General features: G+C 35.7%; 2 protein-coding genes across 14 annotated transcripts in view; one reads left to right on the top strand and one right to left on the bottom strand.

Moving 5' to 3' along the window:
• LOC127831782 (uncharacterized) overlaps positions 1–13,917 on the bottom strand; it is a 36,198-nt gene extending 22,281 nt beyond the window's left edge. Inside the window, exons 1-2 of the mRNA XM_052356853.1 lie at positions 13,782–13,917; positions 7,062–7,146 (exon numbers count right to left, since the gene is read on the bottom strand). Of these exons, the coding sequence (XP_052212813.1) occupies positions 7,062–7,124 (63 nt within the window). The 5' untranslated portion in view covers positions 7,125–7,146; positions 13,782–13,917. The remainder of the gene's footprint in view (positions 1–7,061; positions 7,147–13,781) is intronic.
• LOC127831776 (zinc finger protein 436-like) overlaps positions 13,626–16,955 on the top strand; it is a 29,449-nt gene continuing 26,119 nt past the window's right edge. For 4 of the 13 annotated variants that reach the window (XM_052356827.1, XM_052356838.1, XM_052356832.1 and 1 more), the window contains exons 1-3: positions 13,672–13,811; positions 14,119–14,179; positions 16,425–16,505. Coding sequence is in view for 6 of the 13 variants with exons in the window: in XM_052356836.1 (XP_052212796.1) it covers positions 16,480–16,505 (26 nt within the window). In the remaining 7 variants the exon portion in view is untranslated. Of the gene's footprint in view, positions 13,812–14,118; positions 14,180–16,424; positions 16,506–16,955 lie in introns of those variants that run through there. The other 9 variants (XM_052356834.1, XM_052356839.1, XM_052356830.1 and 6 more) reach the window with 8 other exon arrangements.

The raw sequence follows: 16,955 nt of genomic DNA on the forward strand, positions 1-16,955 counted from the left end.
ATCTGAGATATATATAAAACCAATCTTTTCACCAAGTTTCATGATGATTGGGCAAATAATGTGACTTCTAGAGTGTTCACAAGCTGTTTTTACTATATAAATATAAGACAAGGGACAAAATTGTCACAAAACCAGATTTTCATTGTGAAAAAAAAATCTGATAACGGGAGAAAACTCAAACTGAACTTTTGAAATGAACAAACAAAATTAACCCCCCTTTGTAAGTTTGTTTTTAAAAAAAATCTATTTTTAGTCGTGGCGACCTTGACATTGGAGATATTGACGTGATTCTTTCGTGCGACACACCGTCCCATGATGGTGAACAAATGTGCCAAATGATTTTAAAATCTCACAATGAATGACATAGTTATGGCCAGGACAAGCTCATTTATGGCCATTTTTGACCTTTGAACTAAAAGTGTGACCTTGACCTTGGAGATATCGACGTAATTATTTCGCGCGACACACCGTCCAATGATGGTGAACAAATGTGCCAAATGATTTTAAAATCTGACCATGAACGACATAGTTATGGCCCGGACAAGCTTGTTCCGCCCGCCCGCCAGCCAGCCAGCCCGCCCGCATTCGCCAATCTAATAACCAGTTTTTTCCTTCGGAAAACCTGGTTAAAAACTCCCCCCCCCCCTGGCAGCCATGTTATTCAACCATTTTTTAACTCAACTCTCGTATCAAGGAAACAAATGTTCTGACCATATTTCATTCAAAATTGGGCCAAAAATGTGACTTCTAGGGTGTTCACATGTTTTCACTATATCGAATAGAGAAAAATGATCCGCCCACTGGCGGCAATGTTTTTTCACCGATCTGGACCATTTTCAATCTTGTCCGAGATATCAATAAAACCAATGTTTTGACCAACTTTCATGATGATTGGGAAAAAATTGTGACTTCAAGAGTGTTTACAAGGTTTCTCTATAGCCAAATAAGAAAAACTGCCCATGAAGTTACATGAAGATTGGGCATGAAATGTGACTTCTACAGTGTTTACAAGGTTTTTCTCTTTTTTTGACCTAGTGACCTAGTTTTTAACCCAGCATGACCCAGTTTCCAACTCCATTGAGATATTATTAGGATAAATCTTCTGACCAAGTTTCATGAAGATCAGACAATAAATGTGGCCTCTAGAGTGTGAACAAGATTTTACTATAGCCATATATAGCCATATAAGGAAAAATGCCCCGCCACTTTGCAGCCATGTTTTTCAAGCAAAGGTTACTATTTTTTAACTCATCCAAGATATCATTGAGACAAATCTTCTGACCACATTTCATGAAGATTAGACAATATATGTGGCCTCTAGAGAATTAACAAGGCAAATGTTGACGCCGCACAACGGACAACGGACAAAAGGCGATCACAAAGCTCACCATGAGCACATTGTGCTCATGCAGGTGAGCTAAAAAGGTGTTTTTAAATCATATCTATAATTGTACAAACTTTTGAATGCAATTGAACAATTATTATGGTACATTTGCACCCAAATCAGTAATTGAACAGTTTTGGTAATATTCAAATTCAAACTCAAGCCGAGTGTAATTAAATTACTTCATATTGTGAATAATTTTTTTATAAAATGTTGCAGGGATTTCAATAAATTTCAGGCTTTTTCCGCCCTATGCCACGGGTCTGAAATTCGGCCCCATTCCCAATGCAAATCTGGTCTTTTTTTTCCCAATTGAAAAAAAAACTCCCAATTCCAAAAAAAAAAAAAAAAAAAAAAATTATTTTCACCTTAAAATATATAAGTTAACCTGATCCGGTGTAGAAAATAAAAAGTGTTGCATAATTAAATAATCTGTTGCCTTGAATTTGTTTTAAAAACTGTAAAATGTGCTAATGATTATTTAAGACTTTCCTTATTTTCCTCAAAATCCGGCGCTTCGCACCATTTTTTTCACCTCAAAAAAGGCCAGGCCTTTCCCCAAATTCAGATTAAAAAACCTGCACTTATCTCACATGTTCATAATACTTTGTAAAATTTTAATAATAAGTTATTAAAATAGTCGTTATTTACCAGTTAACGGCTTCTTTGTAATATAAGAAACACTATTTACATGCGATAATTTTTCCCAATTGAGCCAATTTTGCGAATATTTTTTTTCCCAAAATGGGGATTTTCACGACGCGAAATTCCCAAAATTCCAGTGTGGCGTATTCCCAAAATGGAGCGGAAAAAGCTTGGATTTTAAAAACCAGGAGTCAATGACTAGATAAAAACATGCTCCAACAGTTACACAATATCTTAAAAAGAGGGCCAAGATGGCCCTAGTTCGCTCACCTGAGAGTAGTGGGTTCATTCAATCTTTACCAAATGTCAAACTTATCATTATTTCATCTGCGAGTCATGATCAATGTACCTATGAATTTTCATGATCCTAGGCGTAAGCATTCTTGAGTTATCATCCGGAAACCCTTTTTCTAAGTTGAGTCACCGTGACCTTGACAGCCATTGTGTGAATACGTTTTTTGGCACTGTAACCTTGACCTTTGGCCTAGTGACCTGAAATTCAATAGGGATCATATGCATATGCGAGTCATGATCAATATACCTATGAAGTTTCATGAATCTAGGCATAAGCGTTCTTGAGTTATCATCCAGAAACCATTTTACTATTTCAGGTCACTGTGACCTTGACCTTTGACCTAGTGACCTGAAAATCAATAGGGGTTATCTGTGAGTCATGATCATTCTTTCTATGAAGTTTCATGATCCTAGGCATAGGTTCTTGAGTTATCATCCAGAAACCATTTTACTATTTCAGGTCACCGTGACCTTGACCTTTGACCTAGTGACCTGAAAATCAATAGGGGTCATCTTTGAGTCATGATCAATGTACCTATGAAGTTTTATGATCCTAGGCATAAGCGTTCTTAAGTTATCATCTGGAAACCATTTTACTATTTCAAGTCACCATGACCTTGACCTTTGACCTAGTGACCTGAAAATCTATAGGGGTCATCTGCGAGTCATGATCAATGTACCTATGAAGTTTCATGATCCTAGGCCTAAGTGTTCTTGAGTTATCATCCGGAAACCATTTTACTATTTCGGGTTTTTGTGACCTTGACCTTTGACCTTGTGACCTGAAAATCAATAGGGGTTATCTGCAAGTCATTATCAATGTATCTATGAAGTTTCATGATCCTAGGCATAAGTGTTCTTGAGTTATCATCCGGAAACCATTTTACTGCTTTGGGTCACCGTGACCTTGACCTTTGACCTGAAAATCAATAGGGGTCATCTGCGAGCCATGATCAATGTATCTATGAAGTTTCATGATCCTAGGCATAAGCATTCTTGAGTTATCATCCGGAAACCATTTTACTATTTTGAGTCACTGAGACCTTGACCTTTGACCTAGTGACCTGAAAATCAATAAGGGTCATCTGCCATTCATGATCAATGTACCTATGAAGTTTCATGATCCTAGGCCTAAGCATTCTCGAGTTATCATCCGGAAACCATCTGGTGGACGAACCGACGGACCGACCGACATGTGCAAAACAATATACCCTCTCTTCTTCGAAGGGGGGCATAAATATAAATTTATAAAAAAACTGAAGAATATAAATGGTGGACTAACGTCGTACTCTTATAAAATAAGTTTTAAAATATTTAGGAATACCAGGTCAATACCATTGGCCTGATTTAGAAAGGGCAAGGTTGAACAATAATCCCATTAAAATCTAAAACAAAGTTGTGTCAAAATGACACAAATCCGAAACAATTACAGTGACTATGTCAGATTTGTGTAAAAATTACACAGTTTAAAAACAAATCAGTCACATGAATGAATAATTGGGTGGGTGTTGGCTGCTCTCCCTCCCCCAATGACCTAGATCTCGTCAGTTATCTGACAGTCTAGTAGGTATTTGGCGAGGGCAGAGAAGACCGGGCCCCTAGCTGCTCCCTTGTGGTCTAGAAAGTTGGAAAGGTTTAAAAATAGTCCATGAGAGTGCAATGCAGTTTCGAGGTGGTCCCTCTGGGCCTTATTTGGGGCGCAGTGAGGGGTTCCTGGCACCTAGGACATGCAGGGTCTACACCAAGGACATACTTTCCCACGCCACCGAGTAATAGGGGGTTCCCATCCTAAGGCGCGTGATGGCTCTGGTAAGCATAATGCTTGCTGAGTATCTGTCAGGCGGCCTGAGGGTTTTCACGGGTCTGATAAAAGTATGTCTACGGGAAACCAAATTGTCAGTCCGGAGATTCCACTGACCCACGACAAATTTCTTTACCATGGAGTAGATCTCAGTAGGCGCCAGGGGGTCACCAGCATCTACGGCCCCCCTCGAGAGGCCCTCCTAAGCACCCCTGTCAGCCTGTTAATTCCCATTGATGTTGACACCATGCTGAATGTTAAAAAACGCACTAAATGACCCCGTGACCTAGTTTAAGGCCTGGAATGGCCCATGTTCAAACTTGTCCTACAGATAATTTAGATAAAACGTGTGACCAAGTTTGGTGAGGATTGGATGAAAACTACTTGAATTAGAGTGCGGACAACATTGTGATGTTTAAAACACACTAAGTGACCCCGTGACCTTGTTTTTGACCCGGCATGACCCATATTCAAACTTGCCCTAGACATTATCAAGATACAAATTCTGACCAATTTTGGTGAAGATTGGATAAAAACAACTTGAATTAGAGAGCGGACAACATGGTGAGGTTTTAAACACACTAAGTGACCCTGTGACCTAGTTTTTGACCCGGAATGGCCCATGATGTTCGAACTTGACCTACACATCATCTAGTTACAACTTCTGACCAAGTGTGGTGAAGATCGGATTTAAACTACTTGAAATACAGAGCGGACACCATGCTCAATGTGTAAAACGTACTAAGTGAACCTGTGACCTAGTTTTTGATCTGGCATGCCCCATGCTCGAACTTGGCCTTCAGATCATCTAGATAAAACTTCTGACCAAGTTTGGTAAAGATCGGATGAAAACTACTTGAATAAGAGAAAGGACACCATGCTGAATGTTAAAAACGCACTAAGTGACCCTGTGACCTAGTTTTTGACCCGGCAAGGCCCATTTTCAAACTTGGCCTTAAGATTATCTAGATATAACTTCTGACCAAGTTTGGTGAAGATCTGATGAAAACTACATAAATTAGAGAGCGGACAACATGCTGAATGTTTAAAACGCACTAAGTGACCCCGTGACCTAGTTTTTGACCTGGCAAGGCCCATGTTCGAACTTGGCCTAGACATCATGTAGATACAACTTCTGACAAAGTTTGGTGAAGATCGGATGAAAACTACTTGAATTAGAGAGCGGACACTTAATACGGACCGACAGACAGACCGACAGACCGACCGACAAGTTCACTCCTATATACCCCCCTAAACTTCGTTTGTGGGGGTATAAAAACAATAAATGCTCATTAAAATCTACTTCATCATACCACATTTAAGTAATTTAGGATACTTGTAGCACCTTTTCATCACATATTTATCCTCTTTATATTATCATCATCCCTATGATAGCTTTTGTACAAAAACACAATCTAAATGCATGGAACATCTAGTATATCTATAACTGTTTATCCGAATACTATGCATGTCCTAAATACATACACTTAAAAATGCCTTACCAGTAGTAGTTTAACTTTAATAATCCAAATTTTCCTTGTTGTTATCTGGTTTAACAAACCTTATTAAATGTTTATTAAATCCAGTTAATGCTACATGTGTATCTCCATTATTGAATCACCATTACATGTAATTTGAATTGTTGTTGTTGTTTGAATCACCATTTTTTAATTGAACGCGGGTTTAATGTAAATTTACAATACGTCCGCCATTTACAATGTCAAAGGTCAAGACGTAGCAATTTAATTCTACTCAGATAAATTATATCAAATCGAGGAAATGTGTTTTCTTAATGTTTATGTTTCGTATTATGACTTGTTAGTGTAAAAAACAACGCCTGGAATAGATCTCTATTCCCTCGATTATAGACCGAGTTTCAAATACTGAAACATTAATTTTGATTAAGAGCACAGCGGGATTTATTACCATGGAACTCGAGATGTTAACTGATTAACGCACGGGTCAAATTTTCGATGCGTCAAAATGACACACGGCAGAAAAAAGGGTTGCGTAAAAAATGAGCCATTTTTTATTTGCTCGCGTCAAAACGCAGGATTCTGCGTCTATTGTTATCCCTGATATTGTGTTGTTTATACAATCAACAGCAGGGCTCGAAATTAACACTCGCACACTCGCAAAATGCGAGTAAAAAATACCGAATGCGAGTCAAGTTTTAAGCCACTAGTATTTTTTTGCAAGTAAATAGTGAAAAGAAATGAGTAGGTATAATGCTGCTCGACACATGATCACTAAATCTTAGGTCAATTTATAGAACGCCCAAGAACCCTTATGCGTAAGCGCGCACCTTGTATGTAGACTGGTATATACAGACACGCGGATGGTATTGGTACAAAGGAAGTGAAACAGTCGACTATTCACACATGTTCATTGAAGCGAAAAATAACTTGTCACTTTATTCCCACAGACGGATATAACACAAAATATACATAATACAAAAGATAAAGCAAAGTTAACCGTTTAGTTAGAAAAAACAGATTTTAAATCCCTCTATGAAAACAGTGAATTAGTGGAAAAAATAACTTAAAATAAGACTAAAACTTGTTATAGATGAAGATGGTCAATCAACCTAATGTGGGCCCTTGTGGTACAAGGAACTGATATCTTTGTATGGTTGCAGAAATAAAATGTGTATACATGTTAAGTACTTTTATTTTGTTTAAATAGAACTAAACTAAAAACCAAGGGTTTTTTATGTTTCCATCAAAATTTGCGTGAATGTTTTTGATTTTGCGAGTTGGTATTAAAGCTGCTCGCAATTTTTTGCAAGTAGAAAAAAAAGTTAAATTCGAGCCCTGCAACAGCACATTAAATAAACAACATTAAAGGGTAAATAGATCAAGAAGTAAATTATTATATGTATTGCTAAACAGAAAGAAAAATACATAATGTTAACAGCTGAAGTAAACAATTGTATACCTGTAGTAGTCGCCTTGCAGTTCTCTTTCGTTCTCGTTCTCTCTCTCTTTTCCTTCTGTCCATAGTGTTTTTTTTTAGGTCTTTACTGTAAAAATAAAACATTTCTTTAATAACATACAAAACTAAGTGCACTATCATCTGACTATTTAGGGGTCATGTCATGAAAAATGTTGACAAAACAGAATTTCAAGAAGTTCAAGTTTTAAAATCTATATTTTTTGTTCATTGACAACCACATGATGCAAGTACTTATGTCATTATCATGTAACAAAGAATGTGTCCATAGCTTTACTAAAATTGTGTTGATTCAGAAGCATTGCAGACTTTGCAGTTTTTCAAGGTTATCATTTTTCAGCTTAACCTTACCCAAGGAAGTTGAGAATTTCTTATGTACAGTGAGTAGCTACTGTGTAATTATGTATTTATGACAGGTCAAGAAAATTCTACAATATAAAGTTTAATGTGTACATCCTTTTTTTTCTATTGTTTTTCGTAAGTGGTTTTGTTTACCATGATGAGTATATTCCACGGTGGCTAAATGATTATAGTTTATGCTGTTTATGCTGTATGATATGATACATAGAGGGGCTAAATCAAAACATCAATATGAGCGTTGTTTTCATTCACCTTTAAGGCTTTTTACTACCTTTCACTTTGTTTACAACTGTCAAAATAAGCGTTTAAATTCTTGACCTTGACCTGTTTTCTATTTTTATTTTAATGGATTAGGTTGCAAACAACTAAGTTGTTTTATGGTAAATTCATACTGAAGCCAACTCGTAACTCGGTAACATTCAACCACATTTATTGAGAATCATTTTATTCATAAATATAATACATCTATTTAGATTTTCTTGTTATTTGTTTTAGACAAATGACATGAAAAAAATCAAGTAAATATTCGAAGATTCAAGCAGCAGTTAGAGAAGTCAAAAAAGGAAAATGTTTGTCCAAAGTATCAATTATTATTAATCTTTTGATTAAATGAACAAACAAGGGCTGTTTGTAAAACATGCATGCCTCCCATGGGCTGTCAGTTGTTGTGGCAGCCATTGTGTGAATACGCTTTTTGTCACTAAGACCTTGACCTTTGACCTAGTGACCTGAAAATCAATAGGGGTCATCTGCCAGTCATGATCAATGTACCTATGAAGTTTCATGATCCTAGGCCTAATTATTCTTGAGTTATCATCAGGAAACCATTTTACTGTTTCGAGTCACTGTGACCTTGACCTTTGACCTAGTGGCCTGAAAATCAATAGGGGTCATCTGCGAGTCATGATCAATGTACCTATGAAGTTTCATGATCCTAGGCATAAGCATTCTTGAGCTACATGTATCATCCGGTAAACCATTTTACTGTTTCAAGTCACTGTGACCTTGACCTTTGACCTAGTGACCTGAAATTCAATAAGGGTCATCTGCCAGTCATGATCAATATACCTATGAAGTTTCATGATCCTAGGCCTAAGCATTCTTGAGTTATCATCCGGAAACCATTTTACTATTTCGAGTCACTGTGACCTTGACCTTTGACCTAGTGACCTGAAAATCAATAGGGGTCATCTGCAGTCATGATCAATGTACATATAAAGTTTCATGATCCTAGGCCTAAGCATTCTTGAGTTATCATCCAGAAACCATTTTACTGTTTCAAGTCACTGTGACCTTGACATTTGACCTAGTAACCTGAAAATCAATAGGGGTCATCTGCAAGTCATGATCAAAGTACCTATGAAGTTTCATGATCCTGGACGGACTGACCCACGGACCGACATGTGCAAAACAATATACCCCCTCTTCTTCGAAGAGAGGCATAAATATATTAGTAATGATTATTCACGTCAGTTGCAATGTTTATAAATTTATTTTACCAGTTTATACGTGTGTTACAAATGTCTGATGGCTTGCCTGAGTGAACATTTGATAATTGGTTCCATACGGGTTGCAAAATGTAAATAGAACCAACTTCATTTGACCAACGGTAAGGTTGAGTTATTAACGCTTGTTTTCTTTATATTTTATAGTTTCAGAAAGAGTAGTCTTTTACCTGAATATCAGCTTAAATTAATTTTAAAAACTTGAAACAGTTTGACAAACTATATAAAATCGGCAAAAAATCGTTCGAGAATTGGTACCCTGAGGCTACCATTAAACCAAGACATAATTGCTTTTTATTTACGTTGTTATTCTTTCGTAAGCTCTATCAACCATATTGGGAACTGTTGTAATGTTTCCCACAAAACGTGTCGCTATCGTTTAGGTTGCATTACACCAATATTTTCGACATTGTGATAGTTAATGTACCCGTTAAGTCGATAACAATGTCGTCGAATATTTACACTGTTCGAAATTTCAAAATGAAAGTGACAGCAAGAATAGTGTGTTGAACTATCATTGTGTTTCTTAGGTTGCATGCAATGGATAACGTCCGTAGGCTGCCATTCAGGTAAACCTAATGTGTTTTTGAAGTTTATTCATCGCTTTCCTTAATTGGTAAGGAACGACGTCTCTTTAGTGATGTGCACGAAATCTGTGCGCAGATTTGCTATTGAGTTTATTAAGGGGTGCAAATGGACTCCCAGAGCCGCCATAGTAAAAATTATCAAAGGCTCTGTGAGTACGTTTATATGGACTAGTTTTGTTATTAGCTGATATGGATAAGCATAAACACTAACTTTTGGTCATCAGCTGAATGAGTTGCCGGTCAACTCGTACCTAAGTCAACTCATACGGTAGTCAACTTGCACGTTTTTTGGTCAACTAGCACGTCTTTTCTGGTCAACTCGCACTTTTTGAAGTCAACTCGCACGCCAAAAAAAATATTCAGAAAAAGATGTAGGATATAATTTGATCAGTAGTTTATAAGTAGATTATAAGTATATATCATAGAAATTATGTCTTTTTTCAACTATCTGAATATACGGTTGTCAAATTTTATGTCTCTTTTACACTTGTGGGCGGTGTTTTTCACGAGTTATATGAATGTGTGTAAAAGATGTGAAAGGTGTTATATACAATGAATAATAATTAAAATGGCAAAACATTAATAAATTAACATAACATAACATAACATTTATTAGGCATAAAACAGCATATTGCAAATTTATAGCCTATACACGGTATGTGTTTGTGAGAAAGCAAAGACATGGTACATGTATTTGAGAAGTACAACACAAAACGATGAATACGAATAGTTAGGTAATTAAAATAAAATGGTTGATAATTAATCCGGTGTACTTTAATGTTTGTCACAATACAGATAAAGTTGTAAAAGGTGTTGTATAAATGTACCGCGCAAGATTTAATTAAAGTTAATTAAGCTTGTAATAAATATGTTTTACTTTTATATTCAGTTTTAAATTAAATCAAATAAAATTAAAATTAAGTGATGTTTGTTGCATGCGGTTATTTCATAATAGATCAAAGTGTCTTAGTTATGTATATAAATCGACTAAATTAATAATAGATTATCATTTTTAACATAAATGTGATACAGGCTACATGCGTATAGATGAATACATGCGTTTTTTTGTGATGGATTATCCGTGTATTGTGTTCTAGGAGTGTGTGTCCAAGGCAGCAAGCTATTCAATGCAACAAAAATGGCAACACAGAACATGCGAAACCGATAAGTTCCATGCATTTCATTAAATATACTTAATACATTTGTATTTCATAACTTAAAAAAAAGAGTCTTCAACAAAATAATTAACCCATTCAGCCCTAGTGTCATTATTATTATGCATTGCATAATTAGCATTTAAAATATATTTAGCAAGGTTTATAATGTCTTTTTTATTTGCCAATGGCATTACAATGTCAAACAAGTAAAAAGTGATATTCATTTTCTTTAGCGTGTCCGTTGCAAAACTTATCATATGTTTTCTATTTAACGACCTCTTTGGATTTCTAATTTCTGTGGCAATCGTTTTGTATGACTTATTTCTAATCTTATTTGTTATAAAGTCAATAATTGATCTTGAAGTTATCTAATAAACGTTGTTTTATTGCATTGTATTGACGCCCTGGTGTTTTTTTCCGATAGGTTTAATAGTTTGCCTGATGAGAATTGGTATTGATTTATAATAGTGAAAAGTCTACTTAGAGCTCTATTGCCGTGTTCATGTTTTTTGTTTTTTAATTATTTGTATTCTAATTTCTATTTAATTGTTATAAAGTGCTTATATAAGCATATATATATTTTTTTTAATAAGTTATGAAAGATTTTGAAATTTTCATATGTTACTATATTAATTTTAAATTGGAAATGTAATAATAAAACGTCTGTCACATAATCAGTCAACAAAGTTACGATACCTGAAAATACCATTATCCTATTTCTTACCTCTAAAATTAACAATAAGCAGCTAATCTGTCCGGCGATCAGAGCTATCTATCTATCTTTGTATACTGCCAACCGCTCTTTCGAGCGTTATAGGCAGAGGGACATTATTGAGTCCGTTTTCTGGGAAGAACCAGTACTAGGTGTCTATGGAGGAGTTAATGAGAACGCACCCCGAGTGGGGTTCGAACCCACGAACTCCCGATCGCTAGGCGGACACCTCATCCACTACACCTACGCTGATTATGGTATTGTTACTACTGATTATCGAGGGTTATATAAGGCTATTACTGATAGGGTTTCCTAGAGATAAGATTGTAATAAAATTAAAATAATATTAAATTTTTATTTTTTTTAATACTTTACTGTCTGTTAGTGTTATAATGTGCCTATAATGTAACTCAGGCCCGTACCCAGGCACTGGGGCCAGGGGCCCGGGCCCCCCCCCCAGCTGGCTGTCGAGTTGTGATTTTTTAATAATGAGCCTACTGCAAATTTTCTCACACGAAAGGGCCCACAGTACACTTCCCTGTAATACAAATGTGCAGATGTGTTTTATTGCCCCTGATACGCAAGGGGATTAGCGCAAATTTACTCGCCAGTGGAGATAAGCCCCTAGGCATTGTTTTCTTATCACCTTGTACACACATCCCCGATCTGTCAATTACCCATTGTGCTCAATGCTTCATCTTTTGATTGTGGGTGTAACACGTCTTATGGTTGGACAAGGAAAGAGAAACAGCGAATGGATGGAACTGATACAGAAGGTCGTAGGTCTGAACGATAATAGTGTTTTCTCTTTTGAATTCAAACCTCCTCTAGAGTCATAGCTTGAAACATTTCTGCGAAAACTGTCTTGAATATGATAAACATTTTATAATGAATTTACTTTGAAATTTTATACAGAGGAGGTTTGATTTCAAAGAGAAAATACTAGAAGGTTATATGTCAGTTACTGACATATAACCATAGTAGTATTTTCTCTTTGAAATCAAACCTCCTCTACAGTCATACTTTATGTTACATTTCATAATCAAGGTTTTTTAGTTTCAAAGGTTGCTTTTACTTCTTTATAAAGTGTAATACATTTCTGAAATCTAACGATTTAAACATGTGTGTGAATTTCACACCAAGGGGTCGTTGATAAAGGGGAAGTGACCTTATTTCACTACAGCATGTCACGCTTTTTTTACCATTTTTACCCCGGCATGTCACAAACTGTTTCAAAATCTTGGACCCCCTTCCCTAAAGTACGTCACAAACTCACACTTTCGAACATTTTTTAAAATTAATACTTAATTTAAATTTAATCTAAAACTCAATTCACTATTAAACCGTATTAAAATTTCACTTACCGGTAAAAGAACTTTTACATTACAGGCTTTTATAACTGTAGGGTTGTTACGATGAGCAGTGTGAATATTTATCCACGTGTTAACCTCTAATAAAAACGAAATTATAATTTAGATTTTCTTTCAACCCTTTACTAACTAAAAATGGAACAGTCCAATTATTTTGTCATTGAAATCTGTGTGGAGGTTGTGCCTATTGAATAAGCCGGCCCAGCCAAGTTGCCTATTAAACATTCGAACAACAGAATCAGGAGATACGCAATTAGTCTTATTTTGACTTAAAACTAATTCAAGTGTTTCACAAATTTTTGAAAATTATTTTTAAATTCTACTAAAGAAATAATAATAAATTATACAATTTTTTAAAAATAAATGTGTGACATCACACATGGCCCGACTCCCCTCCCCCATGTCACAAACTGTCACTTTCTTACTCACCCTCCCCCCACCTGGAGCGTGACATACTTTATGGACGGCCCGCAATGGTTAAAGCTTTAGACTTCAAAAAGGTGCTGATTTACTTGTTATATATCCATAAATTTATAACACAACATATGTTTCTATATGCATTAAAATTCACCTTGAACAGTGCCTAATAAAAAACAACTATTAGGGAGGGGCAACCCCTCCCGCACCCTCCCCGTTTGGGCCCCCCCACCAGTAAACATTTCCTGGGTACGGCCCTGTAACTATTGTGTAAAAAAAATATGAAAAAATAATTATGTGAAAATATTGCAATAAAAAAGCATTGAACTAAACTCTGAAAGTGTTTCTTATTTGTGTTTATGCATAAATAACTCATTTAGAACCCATCAACACATCAATAGTTTAAATATGGTACGAGTTAACTTAGGTACGAGTTGACTTCTTCCGTGCGAGTGGACCAAACAACGTTCGAGCTGACTTCCGCGCGAGTCGACTTAGGACCTAAGTTAGGTACGACTTGACTGTAAACCGCTGAATGCACTGTTTGTATTCAAAATATATAGAGAACTTGCGACTTACGTCGACGTATGTACTTGCCTTTCTTCTTCAACACTAGTATCCTCAGAAGTAAGATTCACGGGTTAAATTGTTTAATCTAAACGCTCATCCATCCATTGCTTATGGTTACAATATACTAAATAATCGTTTCATGTAGGCTGTATTCTCTAAAGAAATATCATAGTTGAAGCATGTTTTACACTTTAAACTTTTGTTCGGGTTTAATCTTTCGGAGATAATGGTAGGGCATGGAAAGGTGTTCACTACTGAATCCCTTAAATATGATAAATTTGGAAACTATAATAAAGCATTGCACTGAAAAAGGTTACATTCCACCAAGAAACTAATGAACTCGCTACCATCCAATATTGTACAGGCACCTACCCTGGACCAGTTTAGGCAGGGGATGACCAAACTAGACCACAGTTTCTAAGCAGGTTGGCTGTTTTAACCTTTTATCTGTATATTTCTTCTTTTAACTAACACTATCACCTTTGTTGCTTTGTCTCACAAATACATTATGTATTACTTTTTATCTCCTATACACGTCTTCCTTAATTTCCTAGCACTGACACGCGACTGCTTGTAATGCTAATTGTTGGCGACTAGCAGTATATATAGAAAGATAGATAGATACGGCCGAAAAAAAAGTTGCAAAAACCGTCGATTTTGATTAGTGTCGCTCGATTGGTCATAATCGGCTCGGGTACTACTTACAAATGTACATGTACCCCGGGTACTCTTAAATATACTAAAAGGTACCCGGGAAATTTAAAGCTTAATCGGTCGTTGTTGGCTATTTTTTTAAATTAAATATATTCACATTTATGTCAAATTTCTGTAAAATTGCCTCTATATTATCGAACTCATACTCACAAAGCATGTTGACACAGTTTTTTTAAAAAGAGAAGTTTGTTTAAGATAATCGGTACCCGGGGTACATGTAAGTAGTACCCGAGCCGACAATGACCAATGGAGCATAAGTGTCAAGTTCTTTCTTGGATTGCACATGACATATCTTTTTTATTGCATACATCGATTCCGCTTAGAATGGCCTTTAAGAAAAGGTATCATTAAGGGGGCCTCTATGTGCAAAATGTTGCATTTATTTTCGCGGTTATAGACGGTGTTACTTGCTGAAATCAATAACATATTGCTTTGAAATCATTTATGTATTGGTATTGAACAAGAAAGTGGTCGAATATAAGTGGAAAACATATGTATTATGATTAAAACTTGTGTCTGCTACGATTTTACCAGTGGTTACGGAAATTACCGATCGTACAAAGTTTTCCTTCTTTGGCTATATTTTTGCGCAAGGATTTAGTGCGCAATATTCAAGTCCCAATATCAGACACTTACTATCAACGGATTGAAATAATACAGGGCCCTCAATCTATCAAATCTGCCGCCGAAATTCGGCAGCAGTCCCTCATCTGAAAAGAATACTTTTTTCCCTTTTGGGGGGAAAAATTCCCCCTAAAAAATATTTTTTTTTTTTTTTTTTTTTTTTAATAGAAAGATATGTCTCATGATTATTATATCTCAATTCTATTTCAATTTAATCTTTGCAAACATACTAAATTATGTAAAATGCAATGAATATAGTGCAAACATGTACAAATGTAATAATGAGAGAGTAAGTAAAAAAATCCCCCAAAAAGTGAAACGCCGCAAAAATTCCCCCTCCTAAAGGCTGCGGACCCCTTCCCCCAAAGTAGTGTGAGGGCGCTGTAATATTTACATACCTGTGACTGTGTAGATAATTCATTTCTTGATAATGTTCCTTAAAATGATGTAATGACACTTTGAATTTTGCATGCCTGAGCAATTTAAATCCAACCGCTATTCAAATTTTCAATATCTCTCGATTCGCTCGCTGATGGCTCGAACTTTTGTTGTCGGTCCCGTCGAGTAAAAGCCATAGGGTTTCGACTGTATTGGCAATATCTAGGCCAAGTTTCAATATGCGTCATGTGTAACAAACAATTAGTTAACCATGTCACATCTTAGAGGAGAAAAATGTAACCATTTTAGAGACCACGTTTGAGACCCCATCTCCTTAAAGCTTGCTGAAAATGTTCATATCAATATAACAATATCTAAACTGACTTTAAATCTGCATCTGGAGAATATGTCATCAGGTCAAATCTTTAAAAAAAAAAAAACAACATTTTTTCCACTAAAGAATCCACATTTATGACTAAATCTTTAACCCGAATGGTCAGGATGCTAATTTTTACAATACTTCGGGTCTTCAGCTGAATTCAAATATGGGTCACATGTGACCAAAGACAAATAAGTCTCCTGATAAAATCTTAGAAAAAAACGTGTTACCATAGGGGCTATATTTATGACTCAATCTTAATGAAACTTTACCAGAATGTTATATTTGAAGACACCTTGGCCAAGTCACGTTGACCAAAAACTAGGTCATCAGGTCGAAATTTCTACAAAATGTTTACTGGAACTCAGGTGAGCACTTGAGGGCCAACATTGTCTTCTTCTTACAGATGTTTATAATTGATAAATGATTAAGACCTCAAATTAGTGGGTAATTGGCATTTTCTGTTAAGGAATAATTTCATCTTCCATCAAACTCAAAATAACCATATCAGTTTTATTAAAATATGCTTAAATCTGAGTGATTTGTGACTCAATGACATGTTTTGTTTATTGTAGATAAGTGTGCCTGAAGCCTTGTATTAAACGCTCAATTACACTTCAAACAATAAAAATGGAAAAAATACGTAAACGACAGCGGTAAGTTGCACTGTTTACTAAATTTTACACTAAAGTAATATCACATTTTAGGGGCAAGTTTTGATTGTTATGCTTTTTTGTCAACATCCAACATATTTTATTCCAGAAATTATTCTGTAATCAAATGTTTCATTTGAAAACAATAACAAATAAACAATGTATGAGCAAATCTTTCATTTGATGGCATATATCACAGAATACACATATTTAACCAGGTTTTCCAAAGGAAAAAACTGGTTATTAGCTTGACAAATGTCGGCTGGCGGGCGGGCAGAACAAACTTGTCCAGGCCATAACTTTGTTGTTCATTGTGAGATTTTAAAATCATTTGGCACATTTGCTCACCATCATTGGACAGCGTGTCGCTCAAAAGAATTACGTCAATATCTCCAAGGTCAAGGTCGCCATGACTAAAAATGGATTTATTTTAAAACAAAGGGGGTAAATTGT

Source organism: Dreissena polymorpha, chromosome 5, assembly GCF_020536995.1.
Source record: "Dreissena polymorpha isolate Duluth1 chromosome 5, UMN_Dpol_1.0, whole genome shotgun sequence".
Lineage (NCBI taxonomy): Eukaryota > Metazoa > Mollusca > Bivalvia > Myida > Dreissenidae > Dreissena > Dreissena polymorpha.